The 27,661-nt window shown below is 36.6% G+C and overlaps 3 protein-coding genes across 3 annotated transcripts; 2 read left to right on the top strand and 1 right to left on the bottom strand.

Annotated features, from left to right (window-relative positions):
* Nucleotides 1–163: 163 nt before the first annotated feature.
* On the bottom strand, nucleotides 164–1,366 carry LOC131016579 (uncharacterized). Its single transcript, XM_057945289.1, has one exon. It carries the CDS (start codon nucleotides 1,297–1,299, stop codon nucleotides 184–186), a length of 1,116 nt encoding a protein of 371 aa, XP_057801272.1. The 5' UTR covers nucleotides 1,300–1,366; the 3' UTR covers nucleotides 164–183.
* Nucleotides 1,367–10,065: 8,699 nt separating this feature from the next.
* LOC131018741 (ATP-dependent DNA helicase pfh1-like) lies at nucleotides 10,066–11,704 on the top strand. The gene is made up of 3 exons (XM_057947448.1): nucleotides 10,066–10,470; nucleotides 10,570–11,446; nucleotides 11,582–11,704. Exons 1-2 carry the CDS (start codon nucleotides 10,066–10,068, stop codon nucleotides 11,443–11,445), a joined length of 1,281 nt encoding a protein of 426 aa, XP_057803431.1. The 3' UTR covers nucleotide 11,446; nucleotides 11,582–11,704.
* A 12,840-nt stretch (nucleotides 11,705–24,544) lies between these two features.
* LOC131016578 (uncharacterized) lies at nucleotides 24,545–26,867 on the top strand. Its single transcript, XM_057945288.1, has 5 exons — nucleotides 24,545–24,856; nucleotides 25,202–25,241; nucleotides 25,321–25,481; nucleotides 25,567–26,436; nucleotides 26,549–26,867. Exons 1-5 carry the CDS (start codon nucleotides 24,701–24,703, stop codon nucleotides 26,693–26,695), a joined length of 1,374 nt encoding a protein of 457 aa, XP_057801271.1. The 5' UTR covers nucleotides 24,545–24,700; the 3' UTR covers nucleotides 26,696–26,867.
* The last annotated feature ends 794 nt before the right edge of the window (nucleotides 26,868–27,661 follow it).

The raw sequence follows: 27,661 nt of genomic DNA, 5'->3' as shown, positions 1-27,661 counted from the left end.
ATCGAAATTCCCAATTTTTTCTTCGATGAAATGACATTGTTTGAGGGTATATATACAATAAAGTTTAGTGAACAATTAGAGCTTAATAAGTAATTCCAACGTTGCATAAGATGTGTGGAAATTACAAGTAGACGTTTTAATCAAGAATATGAAGAATCCACACACAAATGCATCTTTAACTAGTTACGAACTCGAAATAGGTGTATTACACAAGATACAATAATCAGAAATCAAACTACTTATAACGCTTCCTTCCTCAATCCTTAATCTACTACTCTGCCTATTCCACAAATGCACCCCATATGAAGCACGGCTAAGATGTCGGAGCTTAGCCGTGACCCATTTTTGCTCGGCCAGATCATTATGATCCGGCCGAGCAAAAAACCTAGGGATCCGGATCCAATCGACCGGGTAAAAAACAATCGGGGGCAAGATCGTAAAATTAAAATCTCTAACCCTCACAACCCTATCAACCACTCTAGTAACTAAATATGGCCCATTATGCCCCCATATATTCCCATCGAAAGTTGAAGCAAATTCCTCCATGAACTTGTACACAAGTTGATGATTCTTGTCAAAAACTAGGATTGCATTGTTCAACCTTGTCCAATTCCCATTCACATCAACGCTTTGAGCTCCGATGGAATTCCTTAATCTTGACAAATCTTTCAAGATTATGAAATCTGTGTCCAAATACACACCTCCATACTTGTACAAAGCTGCAAGCCTAATCAAATTGGATAGGTTTTGAGGCAGAGGGATTTCTCCCGCATTCTTGCTGCCGTTCTTGATCTGATCGAACCAGATTTCAGCTGGAGTGTCGTTGAACAGAGAAGATAAGTCGAGAGAGATTGCTCGAACACGAAACCCGATTTCGATCAACGGCTGTAGGAGCTTCGATCCATGGATTGAGTCCAGAGTGTTGGAGAGTATGATCAAGCAGCCTTTAGGGTTCGTTTTGAACAAACTCTCCAATCCAAACAACTCTCTCTCTCCGAAAAAATCTGCAGGAGAGATCCATGTCATGAAGAGACGAACCCTACATCGATTTCTGCTAAAGAAATATGTGATCTCGGAATTGAAACCTTCGCCATCTGCTGATTTTGTGTGCAAAACTCGTGACAGATGATGATCATGATCGCGATCTTCACCGCTGCTTTCGTGCATCAAAACATCTGAATTTAATGAGACGTTTGATATAATGCTGTCTGAAGAGATGATGACGATGATGATCAGTAGAAAAGTGACTGTGGAAAAGATGTTTGATTTCGCAGGAATGGATCTCAAAGACTCAAACATGGCACAAAATGAATTTTCAAGATATGGAAAAAGGGATTGCGATATTTTTGAGGGAATTTTTGTTGGGTCTTTGAAGAATTGTTTTGTCAGGGTTTTTCGATATAAGTTAGTATTTGAAGGCGGCAGACGAGGATTATAACAAACAAGGGGAAAATATTATACTCCCTCCGTCCCTCAAATGGCTTCCTCTTTAGGGACGGCACGGGTAAAGTGTATTGATAGTGGAGAAAAAGTGATATAATTATTATTGGAAGTTGTGAAAAGTGTTATAATTAGTATTGAGAGTGGTGAAATGTGAAAAGTAAGAATAAATAAAGTATTATTAGTGGTGCGATAGGTATCCAAAAATGGAAAGAAAGAAAGAAAGAGGAAGTTATTTGGGGGACGTCCCAAAATGGAAAAAGATGAGTTATTTTAGGGACGGAGGGAGTATATACCATTTTAGCCTTTTCCATACAGTAAAAGTACGTATTCTAGTCATGTAAATAAAAATATAAAAATAATAATCATTTTTAATTATTATGTTCTCAATTATACTATTTACAAATATAAAATAAAAAATTATATAACAAAAACTCGTGTAATAATGTCAATAATAATATTACACGAAATTGAAAATTCATGTAATAGCGTAAATAATAATGTTACACGAAATTTTTTGTGTAATTATAATTTTTTTTTCGTATAAGGATATTAATATAAAATAACTACTATTTTATATTTTTATTTATGTGGCTATATTTTTTATTATAATATGTTTTTTATTAGAATCACTACAAAAAATCGTACGATTACCGACGGCATTGCCGTCGATAATAAGGCATGGCCGCCGGTGAAAAATGCTACCGGTGGCGGCGGCGTCGGCAACTTGACGTCGCTAATCGGCTCGTCGGTAACGCCATTACCGACGGCGATCGGCCGCCGCCGGCAATTAACGGCAGCGAAGCCGCCGGCATTTCCGCCGTTGAACGGCGGAGAGTTGCCGGAAAATTACCGACGGTAGCGGCGGCGCCACCGCCGTTGGTAATTGCCACCGGACGGTGGTGGCGCACACGCCGGAGTTGGCCAAGGTATTACTGAGGGCAATATGCCGTCGCTAATTACCGACGGCATTTTGCCCTCGGTAATATTTTTTAATTTTTTTTATTGTATATCCACAATTTATTTCCGTATTTATACAGTATTGCATAATTTAGACGAACTTCTCAGTCGGTCACTCATCTTAGCTGTGCTCTAAGTCAAGCACGCTTAACCTTAAAGTTCTTTTCGAATGGTCACCAGTACAGAACACTCGTACTATTGATATATATAATATCTATTAATTCATTTAAAGTCTACTTCAATATACAATATCATATATATTCATAACCTTAGAATATGTCAAGATGATATCCAAAAAATGTTGTTAATTACGGATTGGGCTCGTTTCCATTCTTATTTTTATGTCGGAAAAATATTTATTTATTAATTTATTATTAATTTTCAATTTTTTTTATCAATCTAGTTTATACACCATAAGTATTTTATTAATCTAGTAAGAATCTTGAATTCTTATTAGGAATATTATCTTAGATTAGTGATGAGTGATGAGTGAATCACTAATCAAATTAACATTCTTAAGTTATAATTATAAATTTCTTACTAAGAATCTTCAATTCTTAGTAATAATATTAGATTAGTGATGATTGATGAGTGAATCACTAATCAAATTAACATTCTTAATTATAATTATAAGATTCTTAATAAGAATCTTCAATTCTTAGTAATAATATTAGATTGGTGATGAGTGATGAGTGAATCACTAATCAAATTAACATTATTAAGTTATAATTATAATCTTCTTACTAACAATCTTGAATGTTTAGTAATAATATTAGATTAGTGATGATTGATAAGTGAATCACTAATCAAATTAACATTCTTAAGTTATAATTATAAGATTCTTACTAAGAATCTTCAATTCTTAGTAATAATCTTAGATTAGTGATGATTGATGAGTGATCACTAATCAAATTGACATTCTTAAGTTATAATTATAAGATTCCTACTAAGAATCTTGAATTCTTAGTAATAATATTAGATTAGTAATGATTGATGAGTGAATCACTAATCAAATTAACATTCTTACGTTATAATTATAAGAATCTTCAATTCTTAGTAATAATCTTATATTAGTGATGATTGATGAGTGAATCACTAATCAAATTAACATTCTTAAGTTATAATTATAAGATTCTTACTAAGAATCTTCAATTCTCAGTAATAATATTAGATTAGTGATGATTGATGAGTGAATCACTAACCAAATTAACATTCTTAATTATAATTATAAGATTCTTAATAAGAATCTTCAATTCTTAGTAATAATATTAGATTAGTGATGAGTGATGAGTGAATCACTAATCAAATTAACATTATTAAGTTATAATTATAAGTTAATAATATTAGAATAGTGATGAGTGATAAGTGAATCACTAATCAAATTAACATTCTTAAGTTATAATTATAAGATTCTTACTAAGAATCTTGAATTCTTAGTAATAATCTTAGATTAGTGATGACATTCTTAAGTTATAATTATAAGATTCTTACTAATAATCTTGAATTCTTAGTAATAATCTTAGGGGGGTGTATTCGTTGTGGAGTTTAATAGATTTCTATGGATTTTAAAAGTCTGGGTGTATTCGTTCCAGACTTTTAAAAGTCTGCAGAAATCTGGGTGTATTCGTTCAAGACTTTTAAAAGTCCATATAAATCTGAGTGTATTCGTTTCAGACTTTTTAAAATCCATACAAATCTAGGTGTATTCGTTATTCCATTGACTTCAAATCCGGAATGACTTTCATGGATTTCATCCAAAAAATACACACGACGAAATCCGGCCAAGAACACGAGAATTGAAATCCATAGAGTTTTGAGCGAGTGCTGAGTTCCAGAGGCCGCGGCCAAGAAGCCAGCGACCGCTGGAACTCAGCCACCGTTGAGAGAGTCCAGCAGACGCTGGATTTGAGCGTGCGTTGGATTTGAGCGTGCCCAGCCCAGGCAGAAGTCACAGAGGGCTTCCATGGCACCAAATCCCAACAAACCATACCGTGTTTGTGATAATTGCTTCAATAAATTGAAAAGGCCTTTTGAAGCTGATACACCATCTCATTCATCTGTGAGTAGACTTGGAAGTATGAACCAAGGGATGAGTGATATAGTAGTCAAAGATGAAAAGTTGGATATAAGATCTCGGCCTCCGCTGGCTAGGTTCTCTTCTATGGAATCCTCGAAACATGGGGAGATTCACACCACAAAGAGGAATAAGAAACTTGATTTCAGTAGCAGTCGTGTCTCACCAATCCCAAGTGGGAGTTCTCAGTGGGTCTCGAACAACTTCTAAGTCTTTTAATCCGGTCTTTGGATCTTCGAAAAAATTCTCTTCAGCTTCAGTTCCTGGATCGCGAATTGTTTCTCGATCAACATCACCAATATCAAGAAGGGGAATCCAGCGCTCGCTGGATTCCCAGCGGTCGCTGGGTTTCCAGCGGTGCTGGGACTCAGCGGGCGTTGGCATCATGGATTTCAATTCCAGAATTATCCCCTAAATTCTTCGAAAATCAGTGAAAATCGGGGTGAAATTCAACCACGAATTCTTTGAAAGTCGTCTGGAATCTATGTGAATTCCATGGAATTTAAATTCCATGGACTTTTTAAAGTCTGTGGAAATCCACAACGAATACACCCCCCTTAGATTAGTGATGATTGATGAGTGAATCACTAATCAAATTAACACTCTTAGGGCCTGTTTGATATTGGTTTATATCCGGAGATTCGTTTGCAAGCTGAGCTTAATGTTGCGCTTTCTAGAAAAAATAATTTTCTCCAACAGAAAAGCCGTGCCTCGTGGTTGCAAGATGGGGATAGAAATACGACTTTCTTTCACAGAATGATAAAATTCAAAAGGAGGAATACTTTGATTACTCGCTTGAATATTGATGGTGTGGATGTCTATGATCCGAGTATTATTGAGCAGCATATCATCGGGCACTTCTCGGCTCTTTTCATGGATGATGGAAGCCCGAGCGCTGACCCTCTGGAGATTGAGGCGCTTATTGATGTGGCGGTTTCGGATGCTCAGAATAATTTTTTGGTCAGTATTCCTGAGGAGAGTGAGATTGCGGCGGAGGTCTTTGGCATGGACGCTAATAGTGCCCCTGGGCCTGATGGTTTCTCTGGTTCCTTCTTTCAGACTTGCTGGGAAATTATTAAGACGGATGTTGTAAGTGCTGTTCAAACTTTTTTTCGGTCTTCTTATTTACCTACTGGTTGCAATTCCAGTACAATGATTCTTATTCCAAAGAAGAAGGAGGTTTCAACTGTTGCTGATTTGAGGCCCATCGTTCTGTCGAACTTCTTCTTTAAAATCATCTCCAAAATCTTGGCGTCAAGGCTTAGCAGGATTGCGTCCACTCATATCTCTAATAACCAATTTGGTTTCATTAGTGGTCGCAACATCCATGATTGCATTATGCTCAGCTCTGAGGGATTCAACTCGATGCAACGTACGAATCGGGGTTCAAATATGGCTTGCAAAATTGACATTCGTAAGGCTTTTGACACCATTCGCTGGGAGTTCATTATGCAAGTTTTGAGAGCGAATGGATATCATGAGAAGTTCATCAATTGGATTTGGATCATTTTTAGCTCTGCCCGGGTCTCCATTCTTTACAATGGTCAGCTTTCGGGGTACTTTTCTTGTTCTCGTGGGGTTAGGCAGGGTGATCCGTTGTCGCCGATTTTATTTGGGATTGCGGAAGACGTCCTGAGTCACCTTATCAGCAGTTGTGTGGAATCGAGACACCTTAGTCCGATGGGTTTCAGCCGGTCAACTAATTTTCCAACACACTTATTTTATGCTGATGATATTATCCTTTTTACCACTGCTACGGTTCGTAATGCTCGCAAGATCAAGGATATTCTTAATTATTATGGTTCAATTTCTGGTCAGGTTTGCAGTCAGGAGAAATCGAATCTCTACTTTGCTAGGGGCGTGACTACGGATAGGAGAAGGGCTATTCAGCGTGTCATGGGTTTCTCTGTGGGGAATCTTCCGATGACGTATCTGGGAGTTCCTATATTTGTTGGTCGTCCGAAGGCCTCGTATCTCATGCCGATCTTTGATAAAATTGTCCAAAAATTTGCAAGGTGGAAAGGTCTTCAACTGTCTATCGCAGGCCGTTTATGTTTGGTGAGGTCTGTGATTCAGAGTTCGATTGTGCATTCGATGATGGTTTATAAATGGCCTAAATCGTTATTGCATTCGCTTGACCGTAAATGTCGTAATTTCATTTGGACGGGCAGCATTGATCAGCAACCTCGTTGTTCAGTTAGTTGGAGACGGGTGTGCGCTCCTAAAGAGGAAGGTGGTCTTGGCATTCGTTCTTTTACATTAATGAATAAATCTTTTTTGATGAAGCTGGCATGGAAGATGATAAAAGGTGATGATTGGGCTCATCGGATTTTGAGGTCCAGATATCTCACGACCTTCAGCTATGCTAAGCAAAATATTGCTAATTCGACCGTTTGGCTCGGCGTGAAACAGGAGATTAATCCCTTGGTGGTTGATTCTTACTCTTGCATAAACAATGGTGCTAATTCATATTTTTGGAAGGATGATTGGTTGGGTTATATTTTGGTGGATAAACTCAAAATTCCTCACTACATGCATGATTATCTCCATTTCTCTGTGAAAGATTACTACTATGATGGTCTGTGGCATTTCTCGGCTTCGTTTGTGAACTATTTTCCTGAGGTGGTGGCTGATATTTTATTGATTCCTATGAGCGAGGAAAAAGATTCCAGATTTTGGAAGCATTCGCTCAAGGGGGACGTCTCGGCGGCTTCAGCCTTCTCCAAGAATTGTCATCGTTACACTATGGTGAAATGGGGGACATGGATTTGGGAACCGTACATACCGATTCGTCGTTCGATTTTATGCTGGAGGATTCTTCATGGGCGTCTTCCAACCTTGGATACTCTTGTTAGACAAGGTATGGTAACTCCTAATGGTTGCCCCTTTTGCTATATGGATGCTGAAACCATTGAACATATCATGTGGAGCTGTCCTCGGATTAATTACGTTTGGGAAACGTTTCTGGTCTGGTTTCATAAAACGGAACTGTTAAGTTGCTTGGATATTCACACTTTTTTAGTGCTAGCTTGGAATGCTTGCTTCAGCCCCCAAATTTTGGCTTTTTGGAAAGCAGGCATTATTTCGATCCTGTGGAAGATATGGGACTGTAGGAATGCGTTTGTTTTCGATGATCTCCGTTTTGAGGCTAGGTCGATTCTTGCTTTTGTTAAAGCTTATTTTAAAGAGATGGATTCTAATTTCTCAAGGCTTGGTACCATCAAGAATACTTGGACTGACTACGTGATTGTTAGAAGTCTTGGAATTAGCAGTCGAGCTGCTCCTCCCCCTCGCATGGTGGAGGTTTATTGGTGGCCTCCGGTGACTCATTGGATTAAGGTCAACACCGACGGCTCTGCTAAAGGGGCTCCTGGTCGTATTGCCGCGGGAGGAGTTTTTAGAGATAATTTTGCTTCTGTCCGTGGCTGTTTTCACATCAAGGGCGGTAGTGGGTTTGCTTTTGAAGCTGAACTTCTCGCGGTTATTACTGCTATTAATATTGCTCATGATCGTGGCTGGCTTCATCTTTGGGTTGAGTCCGATTCGATGTATGTGGTGCGGTTGTTGGAGAATCGCTCCACAGATGTTCCCTGGCGTTTCTTAGCTTCCTGGAAGCAGGTTCTGCGTCGTCTTCATGGTTTTTCTTTGATTGTTACTCACATCTTTCGGGAAGGAAATCACCCCGCGGACATAATGGCCAATGATGATAGACAAGAGGGTTGGTGGCCTTATGCGATTGACAATATTAAACATGCGGTGGCTCGTGATTTTTCTACCCATAGCTTTGTTAGAATGGTGCTTTAAGGTGTTAGTGTTTGTTTCGAATAGGTTGGATGTTTTTTGCGACAGGTGCGGTTGCTTCGTTGGGGTTTCGGGTGTCTGCTGGTGTTGGGATGGTTTTGCAGGAGAGTGGGGGAGTTCTGGTGTTAGGGTCGGGGTTTCAGTGCTCGGGTGAGCTCGACACTGGGAGCCGACTGGTCGGACCTCTTGGATCTCCGTGATCGGCGTGTTTCAACCGTTTCACGTCGAGCTTGCTTGAGGGGCGGCAGTTTTCGTCGTCGATGTGCCACCTCTTGGAGTGTTATCTACTTCTTCCGTTTGCATGGTTTTTCTTGGTTTGCTGATTTTCCTTTTACCTCCGCTAGTTGTGGATGCTGTCGTGCTGTTTCTGGTTTTCAGTTTGGTTTCTTTTTGGTTGGTCGTGTTTTTGCTTCTTTTTTGCTTGTTCTCTTTTGTTGGTTTGCTTTGATGTGTTCGGGAACCGAGCTGCTTAGGGGTGATGGTTCGGCCGGAATCTCTGAAGTTGTCTCACTTCCGTTCCCACACAGCTCCTTTTTAGACGAGTACTCTTTTTCCCTTTTAAGGATTTTCCGAACAGGTTTGCCTTAAAAGGGTTTTAATGAGGCTCGGCCCTTAGTTTGTTGTTTGTGCACTCAAGGGTTCTTGGTTCTTTTTTCTCTTTCTCTTTTTAATAAAATTTAAAAAAAAAAAAAAAGATATTGGTTTATATCCAGGATAGTTAAGTTAATACAGATTTGTGTAGTGTTTGGTATTATGTTATATTAATACGATCAACTCCAACTTTATCCCACCTCTCTGTATTATTTTGTGGGAATAACCTACACTAATAATACCACCTCCCCCCTAGGATTAATTTAAAGTAAGATATTCTGTATTTAGTCATGATAGCAAACACCAACTCAATATTAATAATATATCATTATCCACGCTAAATATTCTGGTTACAAATTATCCTACATAATCCTTTACTGAAAACCAAGCATGCCCTTAAGTTATAATTATAAGTTTCTTACTAAGAATCTTGAATTCTTAGTAATAATCTTAAATTAGTAAAAATCAATGTTTAAATTTTCACTTGTATTTCAATATATATTTAATTTCAATATTTTTGTATTATTATCTTTGACCAACTTATTAGATGATAAATGAAAAAAAAAGAAATAAAAAAAAGGCTGAAAAAAAAAATTAATTACCGATTGATCAACTATAAACCAATTAGAGAACAAGAAACCCTCGGGTGTAAATCAGTCTTAAAACTTGTGCAGTACTCGGTGACAAACCAAATCCATTTATCAAAATGTTTTCTACCTTCCACTGAAACGTGGTTATGTCCCACATTTATAATTAATAATAATGCTATTTGAATAAAATTTATTTGAATAAAATTTAATTAAATACTTTATAAAATAAATTTATTTAAAAATTTTGATTCAACATAAAAATGAATTTAGCTAGTTTTATTATTTTCTTTATAGCTGTAATTTTTTAATATTTTTTTTAATTTTTTATTATTTTTAAAGTACAAAAATTACAAAAAAATAATAAAAAATAAAAATATTGTTGATTTTTTTAAAAAAATACTATAATATGGAAAAAACAATAAAACTAACTAAGTCCTTTTTAACTTTAAATCAAAAAATTTAAATAAATTAATTTTAAGAATTTTTTTTTGTATTCAAATAAATTTTGTCCAAATAGCGCTTGTATATTTAATTTGGTTCCTGATATGCGATCATATCTTGTATGATAACAAGAATATATAAATTAATGCAAGGCACCTACAAATCATTATGGCAAAGCGTGTATGTTTCAAGAATAGGACTGCACACTCTAGATTTGGTATACCATTAGATTGCGATGAGAACTCAACATGCAACAAGATTAGACCTGATACCGATCTCACCGGACTTCTCAAGAAGACAAAGCTTATCATTTGGGATGAAGCACCAATGACGCACAGATACTGCTTCGAAGCATTGGATAGAAGTCTAAGGGATGTTATGAGATCGCATATAGAAAGTTGTTCTACAAAACCATTTGGAGGTTTAGTTGTAGTTTTAGGAGGAGACTTTAGACAGGTGTTGCCAGTTGTCCCTAATGGAAGCAGACATGATATTGTGCATGCCTCGATATGCTCTTCTCAACTATGGAATTCTTGTGTAGTTCTCAAGTTAACTAATAACATGAGATTACAGGTACTTAATCATAACGTACAATTTTATTACTATCTTACTCATACTAAATTTTGTTATTTAACAAATGTAATGTTATTCAAATAAATCATTTCGTGTCAGCGTGGAACGTCTGCATCCACTTCTGAAGATACTAAGGAATTTGCAAAGTGGATACTTGACGTTGGTGATGGTTCTGCTGGAACCATTCTTGGTGATGGAGAAGCTGATGTGAGAATATCTGATGATATTCTTATACAAAATGTTGAAAATCCTATTGCATCCATAGTACAAAATACTTATCCTGATCTATTGCATACATCGTCTACTCCAGAGTCTTTCAAAGATAGAGCTATATTGGCACCCACTAACGAAATGGTGGATTCAATAAATGATTTTACCATGTCTCTGATGTCTTCTGAAGAAAGAATATACCTTAGTTCGGATTCAGTATGCAAAGATGATGGACAAGTTGATATGGACGATGAAGTATTTTCAGTTGAATATCTTAACACCATCAAATGTTCGGGATTGCCAAGTCATGAAATCAAACTGAAGGAGGGGTGCATCATCATGCTTCTCAGAAATATCGATCCATCAAATGAGCTTTGTAATGGCACAAGGATGATAGTAACAAAGCTCGGGAACAGCGTGATTGAAGCAAAACTCATTTCAGGAAATAATGCAGGCAAAAAGTTTGCTATTGCCAGAATGATAATGAGTCCATCAGATTTGACTAAGTTTCCCATAAGATTTCAAAGGAGACAATTCCCGTTGAATGTTTGTTTTGCTATGACGATAAATAAAAGTCAAGGTCAGTCACTATCAAACGTAGGTCTATACTTGCCAAAACCTGTATTCACTCATGGCCAGTTGTATGTTGCTATCTCACGAGTCACTAGCAAAAAAGGTCTCAAAATTTTGATATGTGACGAGAATGGGCAAACAAACAACACAACGACTAATGTGGTTTACGATGAAATTTTCGATAGATTGTAAGGTAAGTATTATATATTTTCGGTAATCAACATCATATTTTATAATTCGTATAAAAATCTCTTATTTTGTCTTCCAAAATTTATGAGCAAGTTATGTATTATTTTATTTATGTTGAAATTTTATGATATAATTTCAGGAATTGTCATTGTCTTGCTTCAACTCGGAAATGTTTGGAGAGAGCACCAAGAAGTTTCGAGTTATTTTTTACCATGCAGACTCTTAACACAGACATGTACTTCATTATTTAATGGAAATAAACATGAACTTTGTTCTATACTTTTTAGTTGTTTATGTTAAAATATAGATTACTATATTTTTAATATTATTATTGTATAAAATATTATTTAAAAAATAATTAATGTATTAAAATTTAAAATTCATCACCTAAAATGATAGCCCGTCGAATTTCGACGGGTTACTCACTAGTCTTGTATGATAACAAGAATATATAAATTAATGCAAGGCACCTACAAATCATTATGGCAAAGCGTGTATGTTTCAAGAATATTTAACGATGAATGATCCCAAATTTCAATTTCCAAGATAATTTAATGTAAGTTTATGCTGCTGGGTACCAATCCTATTTACCGAATTCGTATTCTTTATTTTTATATATACAAAAATTCAAGATAAATATTCAAACCTACGCAAGTTCCTTGCTAATTCTCATCGCTGACTTGAGACTTGAAAAGTTGTGATTCGGCAATTTTTTCTTTGCAATTGGCTGCAGCTCTGCTCGATTGTTACCTTTCCAACTTGATCCTGCTTCGGCTTCTCAGCACGAAGTAACAAAATTGAAGCAGTCGGAGCCTTCACCATAAATATGAAACTTCTGTCCTTGAAAAAGTGACAATAGACACTTGTAGCCAAAAGCATATAGTTTATGACTTTGGTAGCCACCACTTTTAAAGAATGACTTTGGGGGTCAAAATGGAATGAAAAGACAATCTCACCCTTACTAATTGCTAAATAAAAATAAAGAAAAATTGAATTTACTCCTCACCCACCTCCAACTGCCAACTCAGCAAAAGTTACTCCTCACCCACCCCTCTTCATCTTCTCTCTCTCTCTCTTTCCATGGCTTCCATTACTCTTTCCATGGCTTCCATTAATGAAACTGCCGATCTTATTTTTCATCGTATCTTTGATTTTCGTAGGTTAAGATGGTTCGTACAGCTAAATTAATGTGATAATAAATGCTAATGTAAGGTAGGTTGGTGAAGAAATGGATGAAAAGTGGATTTGTGTTCTTCTTCCTCATTCTTTTTTTTTTTTGGTGGAAACCCACGAAAATTTTCCCCAAAAAAATAGCGATTTTGTTATTTGAAAACACTTGGGTCGGACGAAATTCTTTGGGCATTCTGATTGTATTTAGGTATGTATGTTAAATTCATGGCAAATGTATCAATTGTATGTCTTATTTTTCGATTTTAGTGAGCGATGAACAGTAATTTTGCAGAACACAGTTGTATTTGTAAATGACACAGTTTAAAATATATTGATATCAAATTCATGATTTGTTGTTTTGTAATGAAAAAATTTAGTTTATTCACGTCTAAGACCACATTGAGTGTGAAAAATATAAAATAAATGATTGATTTTGAGGACACAGTTTGGGAGCTATGAATGTGTTCTTAGCTACACAGTTGGGAGCTCAACTGTTCTTAACTACACAGTTAGAAACACAATTGCATCCACAATAAAAAAAAATGTTGTGCATTGTTATTAATTATTTGAATTTGTTATTAATTATTTGAATTTGTTAATTAATTATAATTTGATTTTGTTAATATATTCATTAACAAATTATTTGAATTACAGGCTCGTAAAAATCTTAATAATTTATTATTAAAAATTAATAAATATTTAATTTTGTTAAATTAGCTAGTTAATTAAGTGACTAATCAAGTATACTATTTATTTTTTTATTAATTAAGTTAAATTGTATAATTTAAGTGATTAATTAAGCTCATTTTTATTGAATATAATGCCTATTAACTGAAATTGCATACTTAATTTCACTTAATTGCATAGGAATTACTAAAACATGCCCCGTTTGTGGCCGACTGTGTACGTAGTTGTTAAACTGTGTACGTAGTTGTGCACTGTCATCGTGCACCGTAGAACTCTTGCTATTTTCCCGATTTAAAGGACATAGGGCATCGAAAATTTGGATTTTTAATCTCCTATGTCAAATTCAAGGGTTAACACATCAAATGGAATACTTGTTTTTTATCAAACACGTGTCAATTACTACGATGCTATCATATGTACTCTAACACGTACTCTTAGTATACTTAACTCTCATGTGATATATGTCCAATATGTTTGAGGGGGTAATGGAATTGAACACTATTGACTCATTTTTATTGAATATAATGCCTATTAATTGAAATTGCAAACTTAATTTCACTTAATTGCATAGGAATTACTAAAACATGCCCCGTTTGTGGCCGACTGTGTACGTAGTTGTTAAACTGTGTACGTAGTTGTGCACTGTCATCGTGCACCGTAGAACTCTTGCTATTTTCCCGATTTGAAGGACATGGGGCATCGAAATTTTGGATTTTTAATCTCCTATGTCAAATTCAAGGGTTAACACATCAAATAGAATACTTGTTTTTTATCAAACACGTATCAATTACTACGATGCTATCATATGTACTCTAACACGTGCTCTTAGTATACTTAACTCTCATGCGATATATGTCCAATATGTTTGAGGGGGTAATGGAATTGAACACTATTGACTCATTTTTATTGAATATAATGCCTATTAATTGAAATTGCATACTTAATTTCACTTAATTGCATAGGAATTACTAAAACATGCCCCGTTTGTGGTCCACTGTGTACGTAGTTGTTAAACTGTGTACGTAGTTGTGCACTGTCATCGTGCACCGTAGAACTCTTATTATTTTCCCGATTTGAAGGACTTCGGGCATCGGAAATTTGGATTTTTAATCTCCTATGTTAAATTCAAGGGTTAACACATCAAATCGAATACTTGTTTTTAATCAAACATGTCCCAATTACTACGATGCTATTATATGCACTCTAACACGTACTCTTAGTATACTTAACTCTCATGCGATATATGTCCAATGTGTTTGAGGGGGTAATGGAATTAAACACTATTGACTCATTTTTATTGAATATAATGTCTATTAATTGAAATTGCATACTTAATTTCACTTAATTGCATATGAATTACTAAAACATGCCCCGTTTGTGGCCGACTGTGTACGTAGTTGTTAAACTGTGTACGTAGTTGTGCACTGTCATCGTGCACCGTAGAACTCTTGCTATTTTTCCGATTTAAAGGACATGGGGCATCGAAAATTTGGATTTTTAATCTCCTATGTCAAATTCAAGGGTTAACACATCAAATAGAATACTTGTTTTTTATCAAACACGTGTCAATTACTATGATGCTATCATATGTACTCTAACACGTACTCTTAGTATACTTAACTCTCATGTGATATATGTCCAATATGTTTGAGGGGGTAATGGAATTGAACACTATTGACTCATTTTTATTGAATATAATGCCTATTAATTGAAATTGCATACTTAATTTCACTTAATTGCATAGGAATTACTAAAACATGCCCCGTTTGTGGCCCACTGTGTACGTAGTTGTGCACTGTCATCGTGCACCGTAGAACTCTTGCTATTTTCCCGATTTGAAGGACATGGGGCATCAAAAATTTGGATTTTTAATCTCCTATGTCAAATTCAAGGGTTAACACATCAAATGGAATACTTGTTTTTTTATCAAACACGTATCAATTACTACGATGCTATCATATGTACTCTAACACGTACTCTTAGTATACTTAACTCTCATGCGATATATGTCCAATATGTTTGAGGGGGTAATGGAATTGAACACTATTGACTCATTTTTATTGAATATAATGCCTATTAATTGAAATTGCATACTTAATTTCACTTAATTGCATAGGAATTACTAAAACATGCCCCGTTTGTGGTCCACTGTGTACGTAGTTGTGCACTGTCATCGTGCACCGTAGAACTCTTATTATTTTCCCGATTTGAAGGACTTCGGGCATCGGAAATTTGGATTTTTAATCTCCTATGTTAAATTCAAGGGTTAACACATCAAATCGAATACTTGTTTTTAATCAAACATGTCTCAATTACTACGATGCTATTATATGCACTCTAACACGTACTCTTAGTATACTTAACTCTCATGCGATATATGTCCAATGTGTTTGAGGGGGTAATGGAATTGAACACTATTGACTCATTTTTATTGAATATAATGTCTATTAATTGAAATTGCATACTTAATTTCACTTAATTGCATATGAATTACTAAAACATGCCCCGTTTGTGGTCCACTGTGTACGTAGTTGTTAAACTGTGTACGTAGTTGTGCACTGTCATCGTGCACCGTAGAACTCTTATTATTTTCCCGATTTGAAGGGCATGGGCATCGGAAATTTGGATTTTTAATCTCCTATGTTAAATTCAAGGGTTAACACATCAAATCGAATACTTGTTTTTAATCAAACATGTCTCAATTACTACGATGCTACTATATGCACTCTAACACGTACTCTTAGTATACTTAACTCTCATGCGATATATGTCCAATGTGTTTGAGGGGGTAATGGAATTGAACACTATTGACTCATTTTTATTGAATATAATGTCTATTAATTGAAATTGCATATTTAATTTCACTTAATTGCATATGAATTACTAAAACATGCCCCGTTTGTGGTTAAACTGTGTACGTAGTTGTGCACTGTCATCGTGCACCGTAGAACTCTTGCTATTTTCCCGATTTAAAGGGCATGGGGCATCGTGTCGCTATCACGCTTCCCACACAATTTTCCCAATATAGGGAGGACCTCGTACATCCATAAATATATTAATAAATTTAATAATAATTAATTAAATTAATATATAAATGATAATTAAGCTAATTCGTGCACAATTCATCCAATTTGATACACAATTAATTTAATTAATTTCCTTAATCATTATATAATGCGGTTTGAGATTCTTGGCTTCTCCTTAATTATAGGTCCTATGTGGCATTATTAGAGAGCTTTATTTCAAATCTCTGCAATTCTAGAGCCTTTAGCATAAATTTGAAGATGGAAATATCTTCATAATGGAAACCTAAAACTAAACATAGAAATTTCTTTATTTATTTTTACTTTTTTCTTTTTATTCTCTTTTTTATCTTGCTTGTTTCCTAAAAAAATATTTTTATTTAATAAAAAAATATTCAATATACATATCAAATTAAATATCGTGGCAAAACGAGAAAGAAAGAAAGCAATCAATGGATATTTTTCCTATAGCCCTTCAGTAGGAACCTTGTTTCCACGTATTTGTTTATCTACTATCCTCAAAATAAATCTTTCAGAAAATGAAATACTTAATTGCCAGCCAGAAAACATATGCTAATGTAATGCATGTATCAGAGCTCCAAACTTTTCATCTGTTTTTGTGATTGTATTGTAGCAAAACCTCACTTAATTCTTGTAGTAAACAACACAAGCAACTAGATCTATCTACATAGATTTTGTTTGTCCGAGAAATTCCCACACAATGAATGTACATAGAAAAGCTTCACAGATATAATTGATCTTCAACCTCGTCTTCGAGCGGCGCAACATTCAGCCACGCCGGCGCTCCACCTCCACCGGCTCCCTCCCCTCCGCCCCCTTCAGTCGCGTCACCCGTTACCCCAGCACCCCCTCCCACAAAATCCAGAACGACGAACAAGCTGATAAAATCATCGAACGCCCCGGCAAACGCCACACCGTTTCTCATCACCACCATAATCCCGCACCTCACAAGATCAACGCCGCCGCTCACACTAATGCAAGAAAACCGTCATGATAACCTCAAGGATTTTGCTGAACTCCATCTTGTCCTCGTTCTTTACTGAAGTCAAGCACATAACAGAGCATTCTTGACACCGATGCCCGGCGAGAACGAGATAACGAGGAAGGGTCGCGTCGCCGGCTGCTGCTGGAGAGGAAGCTGCCGCTTCTAAAAGTCGCCGCCGTTGAGGAAAGGTCGCGCCGCCGGCTGGAGTGCTCTGCGCCACAGAGGAAGGGTCGCCGATGTCGCTGCCGCTCGAGAGGAAGGTCGCCACCGCCGGTGGAGATTTCTAGCGGAAGGTCGCCGTTGCCGCAGGCCCGTAGGGAGGGGAGGTCGCCGCTGGTGGTTATGAGGAAGAAGAAGAAGCGCACAAGAATTTGAAATGGGAGGAAGAAGATAACTGTTCCTATTCATATTCACGTTTAATTAGGGCTTTTTTCTTTTTAATTGTGAAGGAAAATTTCAGATTTTTTAATTGTCAAGTCAAATTCAGATTTTTATTTTGTTTTATTTTATATTTTGTAAGTTAAAATTTATTTCAATTTTCCTTTATTTTTATTGACTAATTAGTAAGGGTAGCTTTGTCTTTTAATAGCATTTTGACCCCTAAAGTCATAGTTTAAAAATGGTGGCTATCAAAGTCTCAAACTATATGCTTTTGGTTAGTTGTGTCTTTCTCCCCTTGAAAAATGTGGCCAAAAACTGATGGCGAATTGATGTGCTTTTTTTGTGAAAATTTCCTTTATCTTTCTATACATACATATATGTATATTCAGAATCGATGCGTTTTTTTTTTCTTTTTTTTCAAAGAAAAGAAAAATAATTTGCACACCCTTAATTAACACGATACAGCCGAATGAGACATAAATTAACATCATCAAACATCATTGTTCTTCGAAGGTAAATAAACACGTAAATAAATAAATATTGAAGCTTAGGTTCAGATTTCTCATGGAATAAAACAAAACACGTCAAACATCCGACTCGGGTTCAAATTTTTCACGGTGTCAGTCGTTGTATCCAAAAAATCACCTATAACGAAAAGTTTGTTATGCTTATGCCCAAAAAAATCACCTATGACGGAAAGTTAAAAGAACGCAAGAATTTACGTGGTTCGATCGTAAAGATCTCATCCACGGAGGGTCAATCGAAATAATTCACTATTTGTGGTTCGGTTTACAATTATAGAGTTTTTCTGTGAATAATGAATATATGCTCATATTTTGTAGGTAAAATACTGTGAATTCTATAGTAGGAATATGACTCCTTTTAAGACTTACAATAGAATTATAATTCTTCATATTTATTCATATCTTCGTGTTAATCTGCTTGTTTATCGGATGTGTAATGGTCTTTAAGATAGGATCGAATCCCGAAAAATTAGGGCTGCAAGCTATCAATAATGTTGTTACCGTTGGATTGATCTTAATCTTCATGTCTTGTGTTTCTTTAAGAAAAGCAAGAACATGAAAACTTCATAGCAAAATAATTTCATTACACATTAAAAATAATCTTATACTATTTTCTTCCTTCCACCAAAATAATTCAATTTCATTATAGCTATAAATTTATCTAAAAAATCCCATAAATTCTCATTGACAAAGAGAATTAGTTTTAGTGCAATCAAAATAATCATCCAATTGAATAGTGCTACCTTTACAAAGCAAGCAACTCCTTTCATCTCTATTATCCTCATCCGCGTCAGTTAAATATATTTTGAAAAAAGTTCAAGTAGTATAACATGCATCAAAAAATAAAAGTTTTAGAAAATCTTTGTAGGTTAATAGAAACCTGAAAGAAAAAATATATAGATATTTTGATAGAAATTTTAACTAGCTAATAATTATCGAGAATTGAAAATGTGTTGATAAGATCTTGATCATTAATTTGACTTACATCCAACTATAAAAGTTTTATCTTTATTTGAGTCATATAGTATTAGTTAAATCTATTCTATATAAGATAAGAAACTCTCGAATTTTATCTTTTTAATTAGGGTAAATATCACTATAAACCCTACATTATACCCGTTTTATCAAAAATATCCTGAACTATAAGAAATATTTTTTAAACCTCAAACTATTAGGTTGGAATCAAAAATATCATGCATCCAATTTTCGAACCCAAAAATTGTGATGTGGCTCGCCGAATGCAACCGTGAGTAATTTTTATTTGGGCAAAGGTGCAGATTAGTCCCTGAACTCGACCCCCCTAGAGCGTTTACCCCCCCACACTCGACCCAGGCGCAAAAACCTCCCCCATAGTCCATGAAAAATATGCAACTTAACCCACGAAGAAAACGGACTGCTAACGCCGTTTCCTTGAATTTTTTATTTTTATTTTTTCATTTATTTTGTAGTGGGTCCCACCTTAAACAAATCAACTACTCTTCTCTCTTCCCTTTCCTCTTCCTCCTCCTCCGACCACCACCACCACCACCTCCATTCCTCCACCTTCTAAGGCAGCGGCGCCGCCTGGGAGAAGCAGGTCCGCCGCTCCTCCATCCCCGCCGCCCAAATAGTTTCTCCGTCCTGCTCCTCCACCCCCCGCTGCCCCAACAGCTTCTCTGATAGCTTCTGCTTCACGGTGTCTCTCCCCAAAACTCATCCGACCGCGCCACCACTGCCGCCTCATTCATCGCCAGGTGGCCGTACAACACCGACTCCACCACCACGTTGCTCAGATTCTCCCCGTCGTTGATGATCACGTCTTTGGACCGATCCTTGACCCCTCTAGGTAGTCGTCGGGATGCATAACCCCCACGTCGCCGGTGAAGAACCACCCATTTTTCAATGCCTTGACAGTGGCGACAGCTCTTTGAGGTAGTCGGCGTCACGCAGCCGCCACTGAGCACTGAAGGAATATTAAATTGAATTAATACTCGATTGCCCGATGATCGTTTCTTGGATTATTATTAATTCATCATACAACGATTAAATCCTAATATGCTCCTATGAATTTAACAGCTGCACACAGGTGTTAGGAAAACTTACTTGAGAATCGGATGCACAAACTGTTGATGATCGTGTCGAAAGAATCTGACTCCAGCTCTGATCTTCTCGACTGTATCCCGCTCAATTCCCAACGTTGGATGGACAACGAGCTATGGAAATTCCCAAGACAGAAATCACCTCACACGTTCTGCGCCTCTCTTTCTGCTCTCAAAACCCTAATTTTTATCAGTGTGTTTTCCTGAGAGCTGACAGCTGTATTTTATAATACAGAAAAGAGGAGGAGGCGCCAATCTCTATGTGAGGGCCGAAAATCTGTCTTCTTGGGCTAGGAGACATTGGGCCAGCCCAGGGACCAGATACAAGGAATAAAGATGGGCCTCAAATAAATTAATTTATCCATGGTCAGCCCAGACCATAATTAATTTATAAATATCAGTTCATTCCACTAGAGAACCGATACTGACTTACCCCTTTATTGCCGGTGATGAGTCGGGGCTTGTATTTAGACTTATTAAATCTCCGTATTTAAAATATCCGACATCCATTAATTAATTAGAGCTCTGACAGCTTAAATTAATTAATCTCTTAATAATTCCTTAACCAGTACCACTCAAACTTTATTATTACGCCTGAACTTAATCAACCTGCAGGATTTAGCGTAATAAACCTTATTGAGCTCCTTAAGGGGATGTCATTATCCTATACCGGATACGGGTACTAATACAGATAATCAAATATCATATATTAACCGCTATCACCCAAGATACAGAGTACTCGAGTTAGTATATAACTTTCACCCATAGTAAGTCAAAGTGATATACGAATTAATATATATATCTGAATACTTATTAGTATTAAGATTTATAAGTCACCGAGATCTTGATTCTTCACTTAAGTCAGATAGAAGAATACATCTCAAACTGTGGTCCTATCAATACGTAATGACGTACCAGTATAGACAAGTAGCCAAGACAAACTACTTCCATCTATACTGCAGCCTAAACCAATAACTTGTCCTAGAGTTATTTCGGCTGTGATCATATTATATCTCTTAAGGTTATTCCAATTATATGGTCTTCTGTGATCTACAACACACCATATAATCTACTTATACAGAGATAAAGAACATACATATGCAATCATGAACACAATCAAATAGGAGATAAGAATAGTGAATACAGGAATCATTGTATACAAGCATAAAGTTCTTGCTTTCAGTATACAAATCCAACAAGCACCACCTTCCTTTTTCTCCTCCTCCTCCTCCTCCGACCACCACCACCACCACCTCCATTCCGCCAACAACCTCCATTCCTCTGCGGCGCTGGCGAACCTCGGCGCGGTGGCTCCCGCACGAACCCCGCGTCGCCGGCGGAGGTGACGGTGTAGAGGAGCTAGTTGTCAGAGAGAACCGCGTCTCCGCGCTTCTTGGACGGAGAAGCTAATGGGGCGGCAGGGGGTGGAGGAGTAGGATGGAGTAGTGGTGATGGCAGACGGCAGCATGGACCTTCAATTGAGAAGGGTCTGCCGGCGGGGAGATTAACAAGGGCAGGGGGAAGGGTGTGAACTGACGTGTGTGTGTGAACTGACGTGTGTGTGTGTGAGAGAGAGAGAGAGAGAGAAAGACCCACTTCAAAAAAAAAAAATTAAATAAACGGCGTCAAAGGTCCGTTAGTAGCCGGGGCTATTTGCATATTTTTCATGTACTACAGGGGAGATATTTGCACCAAAGTCGAGTGTGGGGGGCTAAACGCTCTAGGGGGGTCTACTTTAAGGACTAATCTGCACCTTTACCCTTTTTATTTTTATCTTTTAATGACATGGCACAAAACGTCATCAAGCCTCACTGTCCAAACATCGTCGAGCCACAAATTCCAATCGATTCACAACTCTATTTCTTAACGCAAGTCTGTTCTCACTCTATTTCTTAACCCATAAATTCCAGTCGAGGCCACGGACTCCATCGGAGGGGTTTTCGTTGCGTCCGTCAGCCGCCAGCACAGCTACTGGAAACAAGAGTAATAGCCTGTTTCGCCATATTGAAAGATATTTGTAGCTGATATTTGAGAGAGATTAGATGAAGTAAGACTCACAACAATTTGAGATAGTGCTTCAAAAAAAAAACGAACAATATGAGATATGGAATTGAGATTTGGTAGCATGTATATAGAGCGAGGTTTTTAGAGATACAGAAGACAACAAACTAATATAATAAAATTATTTTTGTAGAGAGGATGACAATAAACTAATATGATAAAATTATTTTCAAAGCTATATAGTTATTAAAATGAGATATTAATAAGATATTTCATCAACAACAGTTTCACTCAAAAACTTAAAAACTCAAGAACACAATCCGGAGTATTTGCTTTCAGTAAAATAAAGTGATTCTGGCCCTTACCAATTATCTTTATTGTCTTTGGACTTTGCGAAGCCTCTAACGCTATTCCAGTGATCACAGAATCTAGAATTAGTCCTAACTCCAACACCTAAAGAATGAGAAAATATAGTACTCCATCTATCCCATTGATCTTGTCCCGTATTCTTTTTTTTTGTTTGTCCCACTGATCTTGTCTCATTTCTATAAATAGTAACAATTAGCTAAACAATAAGAATTCTTAATTACTTTTATGTCATACTTTATCATTTTATCACCTTCTCTCATACTTTATCATTTTATTACATTCTCTCTCCTACTTTATCACTTTCCATCTCCTATCAATTTTATGGAGTACTTTATTACGTACACACTTAAAACACTAATTAATAATAGTCTCCTTAATAACCGTGCCCAAACCAAATGGGACAAGCCCAATGGGACGGAGGGAGTATTTATTAGAATAATGTGTATCAAATATTATCGATATAAAATCAAGGAATTTATAACACGCGGTAGAAGTAAAAATAAATAAACTCTACTTCAATATTTTGATTCTTTATTGCTATTATTTCACTATATATAAATAATAAAAATAAAAATTATTATTGAATAATGATTCCTGACTAATATTATACTCCATATCCTAATTATATATAAATTAATCGATCCAACGTGATGACTATCAAAATTATAAAAATAATTATAAACCCTAATCGGATAAATCACCTGTGAGATGACACGGTGACGGATAATATGAATTTTCTAAATTCACGAAAATACATGAACTTTTTAAAGTCCAAAATGTCCAATAGAATCCCAAATCAATACACCTCCCTAAGGCATTGAAGAAGACAAGTAACTTCGTTCATTTACGAGCAGGGTATTCCAAGGGTTCCAAACCTGCACTAGTGTTTATTTTCGATTTACAAAACTCACTAGTTATGAAATAGTCACTAATATACTAGAAAAAATTACAAAAATTTTTGGTTGTCTTTGTCGAAATTGAAGGCGGAGGTGGTCGCCGGAAATCGAGGGAGGAGGCGGTGGAAGATTTGGGGATCTTAGGTTTCAAAGAAAGATTAGGAACATAAATCAGAGAACGAGAAGCGAGGAGGATCTAGGCGACGACGGCGGCTGCACCGCTGTTGTTTGCCGAAAATTTGAAACGGGTGGTGGCGGTGGATTTAAGAAGAAGGATGGGCAGTGTCTCTTTGTGTGCGTGCGCGTTCTTGGTTGTAAGAGAGAAAGGTTTAAATAGAGAAAATGAGAGGCGCCGATGGTGGTGATTGAAGTGGCGCCGACGACTTTCGCCGGAACAGAAGAAGGCAGCTGTGTAGATTGAGGACTCTTGGGGTTGGGGCTATACGCGCATATTTAATATTGAAAAGAGAATTATATTAGTTTAGAGGGTAAATTAGTAAATTTATAATTATTATTTTATATAGGGGCTACATAAAGTAAAATAGGGGCTGTGAATAGAATCATCATTTTTCCATTCCATTATACTACTAATTACTATATAAGGACATCCCATTAATAATGTTCCATATTTTTTCACTAAAAAGTTAATTATTTAAAATATTATTAATGTTGAGCCCAATTTATTTTATACATTATTTTTTAAAAAATAATTCATAAACATATTTTACTAACTCACTGTGTATCACTAGTTACATTATTTTTTTTTTGTAATTTTTGTGTCTAAAGTAACGAGGCATTATTAATAAAATGGAGGGAGTATGATTTTTTATTTTATTCGAATTCATTCATCAAATATGGAGTGATATTTGGGGCAAAAGAAAAATAGAATAGATCACGTGTGGGCCTCCAGCTGAAAGCCACCTCACCGCAGAAACAATAAATATTTCGTTTTTCTTCCCCACTTCACTCCACTCAACGCCAGCCACCAATTTCCAAATTAAACCAGTAATCGAACTTGAAACAAAATATGAATCACACACACGCTTACAAACACACACTAGCCCCCTTCTATGCTTAACGTTGCAACATTTGTTTACCTGATACCACTTCATCAATTTGAGAGATGAAGGCCTTGGGGGCCTCGCATTTCAACTTCTTTGTGAGCAGGCAGAGAGAGAGCTCACATGAATTTCGTTTTCTGCTACATCAAAAGCGTGTAGCGTATGGGGTTGTCTTGTTCAGGGCAAACCTTGCCATTTCTTCAGCCTCCTCTTCTCAGGTGATCCTATATTATCGTTTTTTTAAATAAAAAAAATCCCTTTTGTTCCAGTTGGTCTGAATGATTTATGTTGGAATTATGTGGTTTGAAGTTAACTAGGATGCTTGATATGACCCAATAATTTTGTAAGAAATTCTGTCGAAGATTGTATGCTGTTTTCTGAGTTGTGGGAATCTTGTTGTTGTTTGATATGTATTTTTGCAATCTTTTGCTTTTTAAAGAATCTGAGGGCATTTAGCTGTGTTAACAGAAAATTTAATGATAAAGTTTAAGTGATTACTCAATATTCATCTACAAATAGCAAGAAAGAATATGATTCTGGATTTCTGATCTCAATTTCTGCAGAAAAATCTGGGAAATAAAGCAATCCAGACAGTGAGCTTGGGTAATTTCTTAATGTTTTATCATATTCTAGCTTCTATTACATCCATTTGTCACCTGATCACTGCCTAAATGTATCTCAGACCAGCCTAAAACTGTTCGAGTGAGGTTCAAATTGCACAAGCAATGCGCGTTCGGGCAGCAATTTCTCGTAGTTGGGGATGATCCAAATCTTGGATTATGGGACCCTTCTAGTGGGGTGCCCTTGAACTGGTCTGAAGGGCATGTGTGGACTGCAGAAGTGGTAAGGCTATTGCTAACGTCGTGTGATGAAAATGTCGATTCTTTGTCAAGATTCTCATGCATTATGGCTCTTTACTGACTAGCAGGATGTACCTTGTAGCAAAGTGGTCAGTTACAAGTTTATACTTGAGGAAATAGATGGAACTATATCATGGCAGCCTGGTCCTGATAGATTTCTTGAAACGTGGGATACTGCTAAGACAATATCTGTGTCAGAAGATTGGGACAGCCCCGATTTCCAGAACGTTGTTGAAGAGGAAACCATAGTTGTGGATGATCTAAATGAGTCAACCTTCATTGCTGCTAATTGGGACCAAACTTCTGATGTAGGGGAGGAGGAAGTCGATGCTAATGTTTCGAGTTTGTTGATTGCTGAAGATTTGAACCGAGGAGTGGTGGAAGAAGGAAATAATGTGATGAAGGAAGAACTTGATGTTAATGAATGTACGAGTGGTCACTCAGACGAGCCTTCCATGCTCATGGTTGCAGAAAATATTACTGAGGAGCAAGATTCGAGTGTGGCTGGTGAGGAAGAGGAAGAAACGATGTTGGGAGATCATGGTAGGATGGCGACCAATGGAAGTGATTCGTCTACCTTGAAACATGAGACGAGGCTAGACATAGTCGAAGGGTTTCCTGTCCTTGTACCGGGATTAGCTACATTTCCACCAGAGGAGGTTGCAGCAGAAGAGGCAGAGGCAGAGGCGAAGGCGAGCAGCATTGTTAGAAGCACAACAGCTGTGTCTGATGAAATTGCTGAAGTTACAACTACTGTTTTTGATGAGATTGAGGATTCAACTTATCCAAAACAGAAAAACAACATCACTGTCGAAGATACTGCTACTGAATCTGATGAAATCGAGGATTCATCTGATCTAAACCCGAGAAACAACAACACTGTTGAAGACACTACGACTGAATCTGTTGAAACTGAAGGTGCAACCACCAAGCTAGAGGTAGTAATAACTGGACCATGTTCATACACATTGCAAACTTCCTGTGCAGAAATGATCACCTAGAACTTTGTAGCTTCGTCTCATATTCTGTTCAACGGCATTTTCTACACAGATTCGCGTCTCTGCAGCGCAGCATCATGCAGAAGCTAGTGAGGTGACGGTGGTGGAGGAGAAGCTGCGGCTCAATAATGATAGGCAATGGGGAAGAAGAGCTCTTCACAAATTTCTTGCCAATCTTGGATTCATGCAACGTAATTAAGGTTATGTAGCTACCAGTTTTCTTCTTGTGTTATGAAAGAGAGTTTCCACTTGGTCTTGTTTGATGGGGTTTGGACATTTTCTCCTTTGTTTTAGTAAGCTATGTATATTATTAGTGCTAAACTTTTGTAGAGCATGAGAGTTTGTGTGCATGTATTGGCGACAAGAAGAAACTGCAGTTGCAAAAATTACAATAATTAATTTTATCTAATAAATTACAAAAACATGCAAAAAGATATTATAATTTCTAATTAAATATAATGAAAAAACTAAAACAATAATAGGTGTGGTGCCTGTGTGAAGAAACATTTTTTTTTGAGTAAAGTGTGAAGAAACATTATGATTTCGTGATTATTGCGAAATAAACATTAAAAATAGAAGTTGATTGGGAGAATGAATATGTTCCATGAAAAATTGAAAATTATGCTTTTATATACTCCCTCTGTCCGCCAAAAGTATACCACTTTTACTATATTGGGCGTCCGCAAAGAGTATACCACTTTCCTTTTATGGAAATGGTCCCACCACCCACTTTAATCTTTTATCCTTACAAACACTCTTTATTTACAATAAAACCCACCCCAAATTCAATCTCAACCACACATCCCATAAAGTGGTGGGACCCTTTCTCCACTACATCAAAATCATCACCAATTTTATTAAATCCCGTGCCCAGCCAAAGTGGTACACTTTTGGCGGACGGAGGGAGTATCAATTTTCAGAAGCGCAGCGCCGCAGCGTGCGGCAAACGTTATTTGCGATTCCTTTGTTTCCAACTAAATTTTGTTCTCGGAATTCGAAAGTATGAATACCAATGTAAAGATTACTTGGATTTGGAATTTATGAGTAAAAATATTAAGACCTACAGTATTTGTGGATCTAAATAATTTTATAATTCGTGATGATCGATTTCCCAACTTCGTATTATTTATAACTAACGTGTAATTACTCGTCCAACCTCGATGAG

The sequence above is a fragment of the Salvia miltiorrhiza genome, chromosome 3 (assembly GCF_028751815.1).
Source record: "Salvia miltiorrhiza cultivar Shanhuang (shh) chromosome 3, IMPLAD_Smil_shh, whole genome shotgun sequence".
NCBI lineage: Eukaryota > Viridiplantae > Streptophyta > Magnoliopsida > Lamiales > Lamiaceae > Salvia > Salvia miltiorrhiza.
This window is presented reverse-complemented; position numbering and strand designations above follow the sequence as displayed.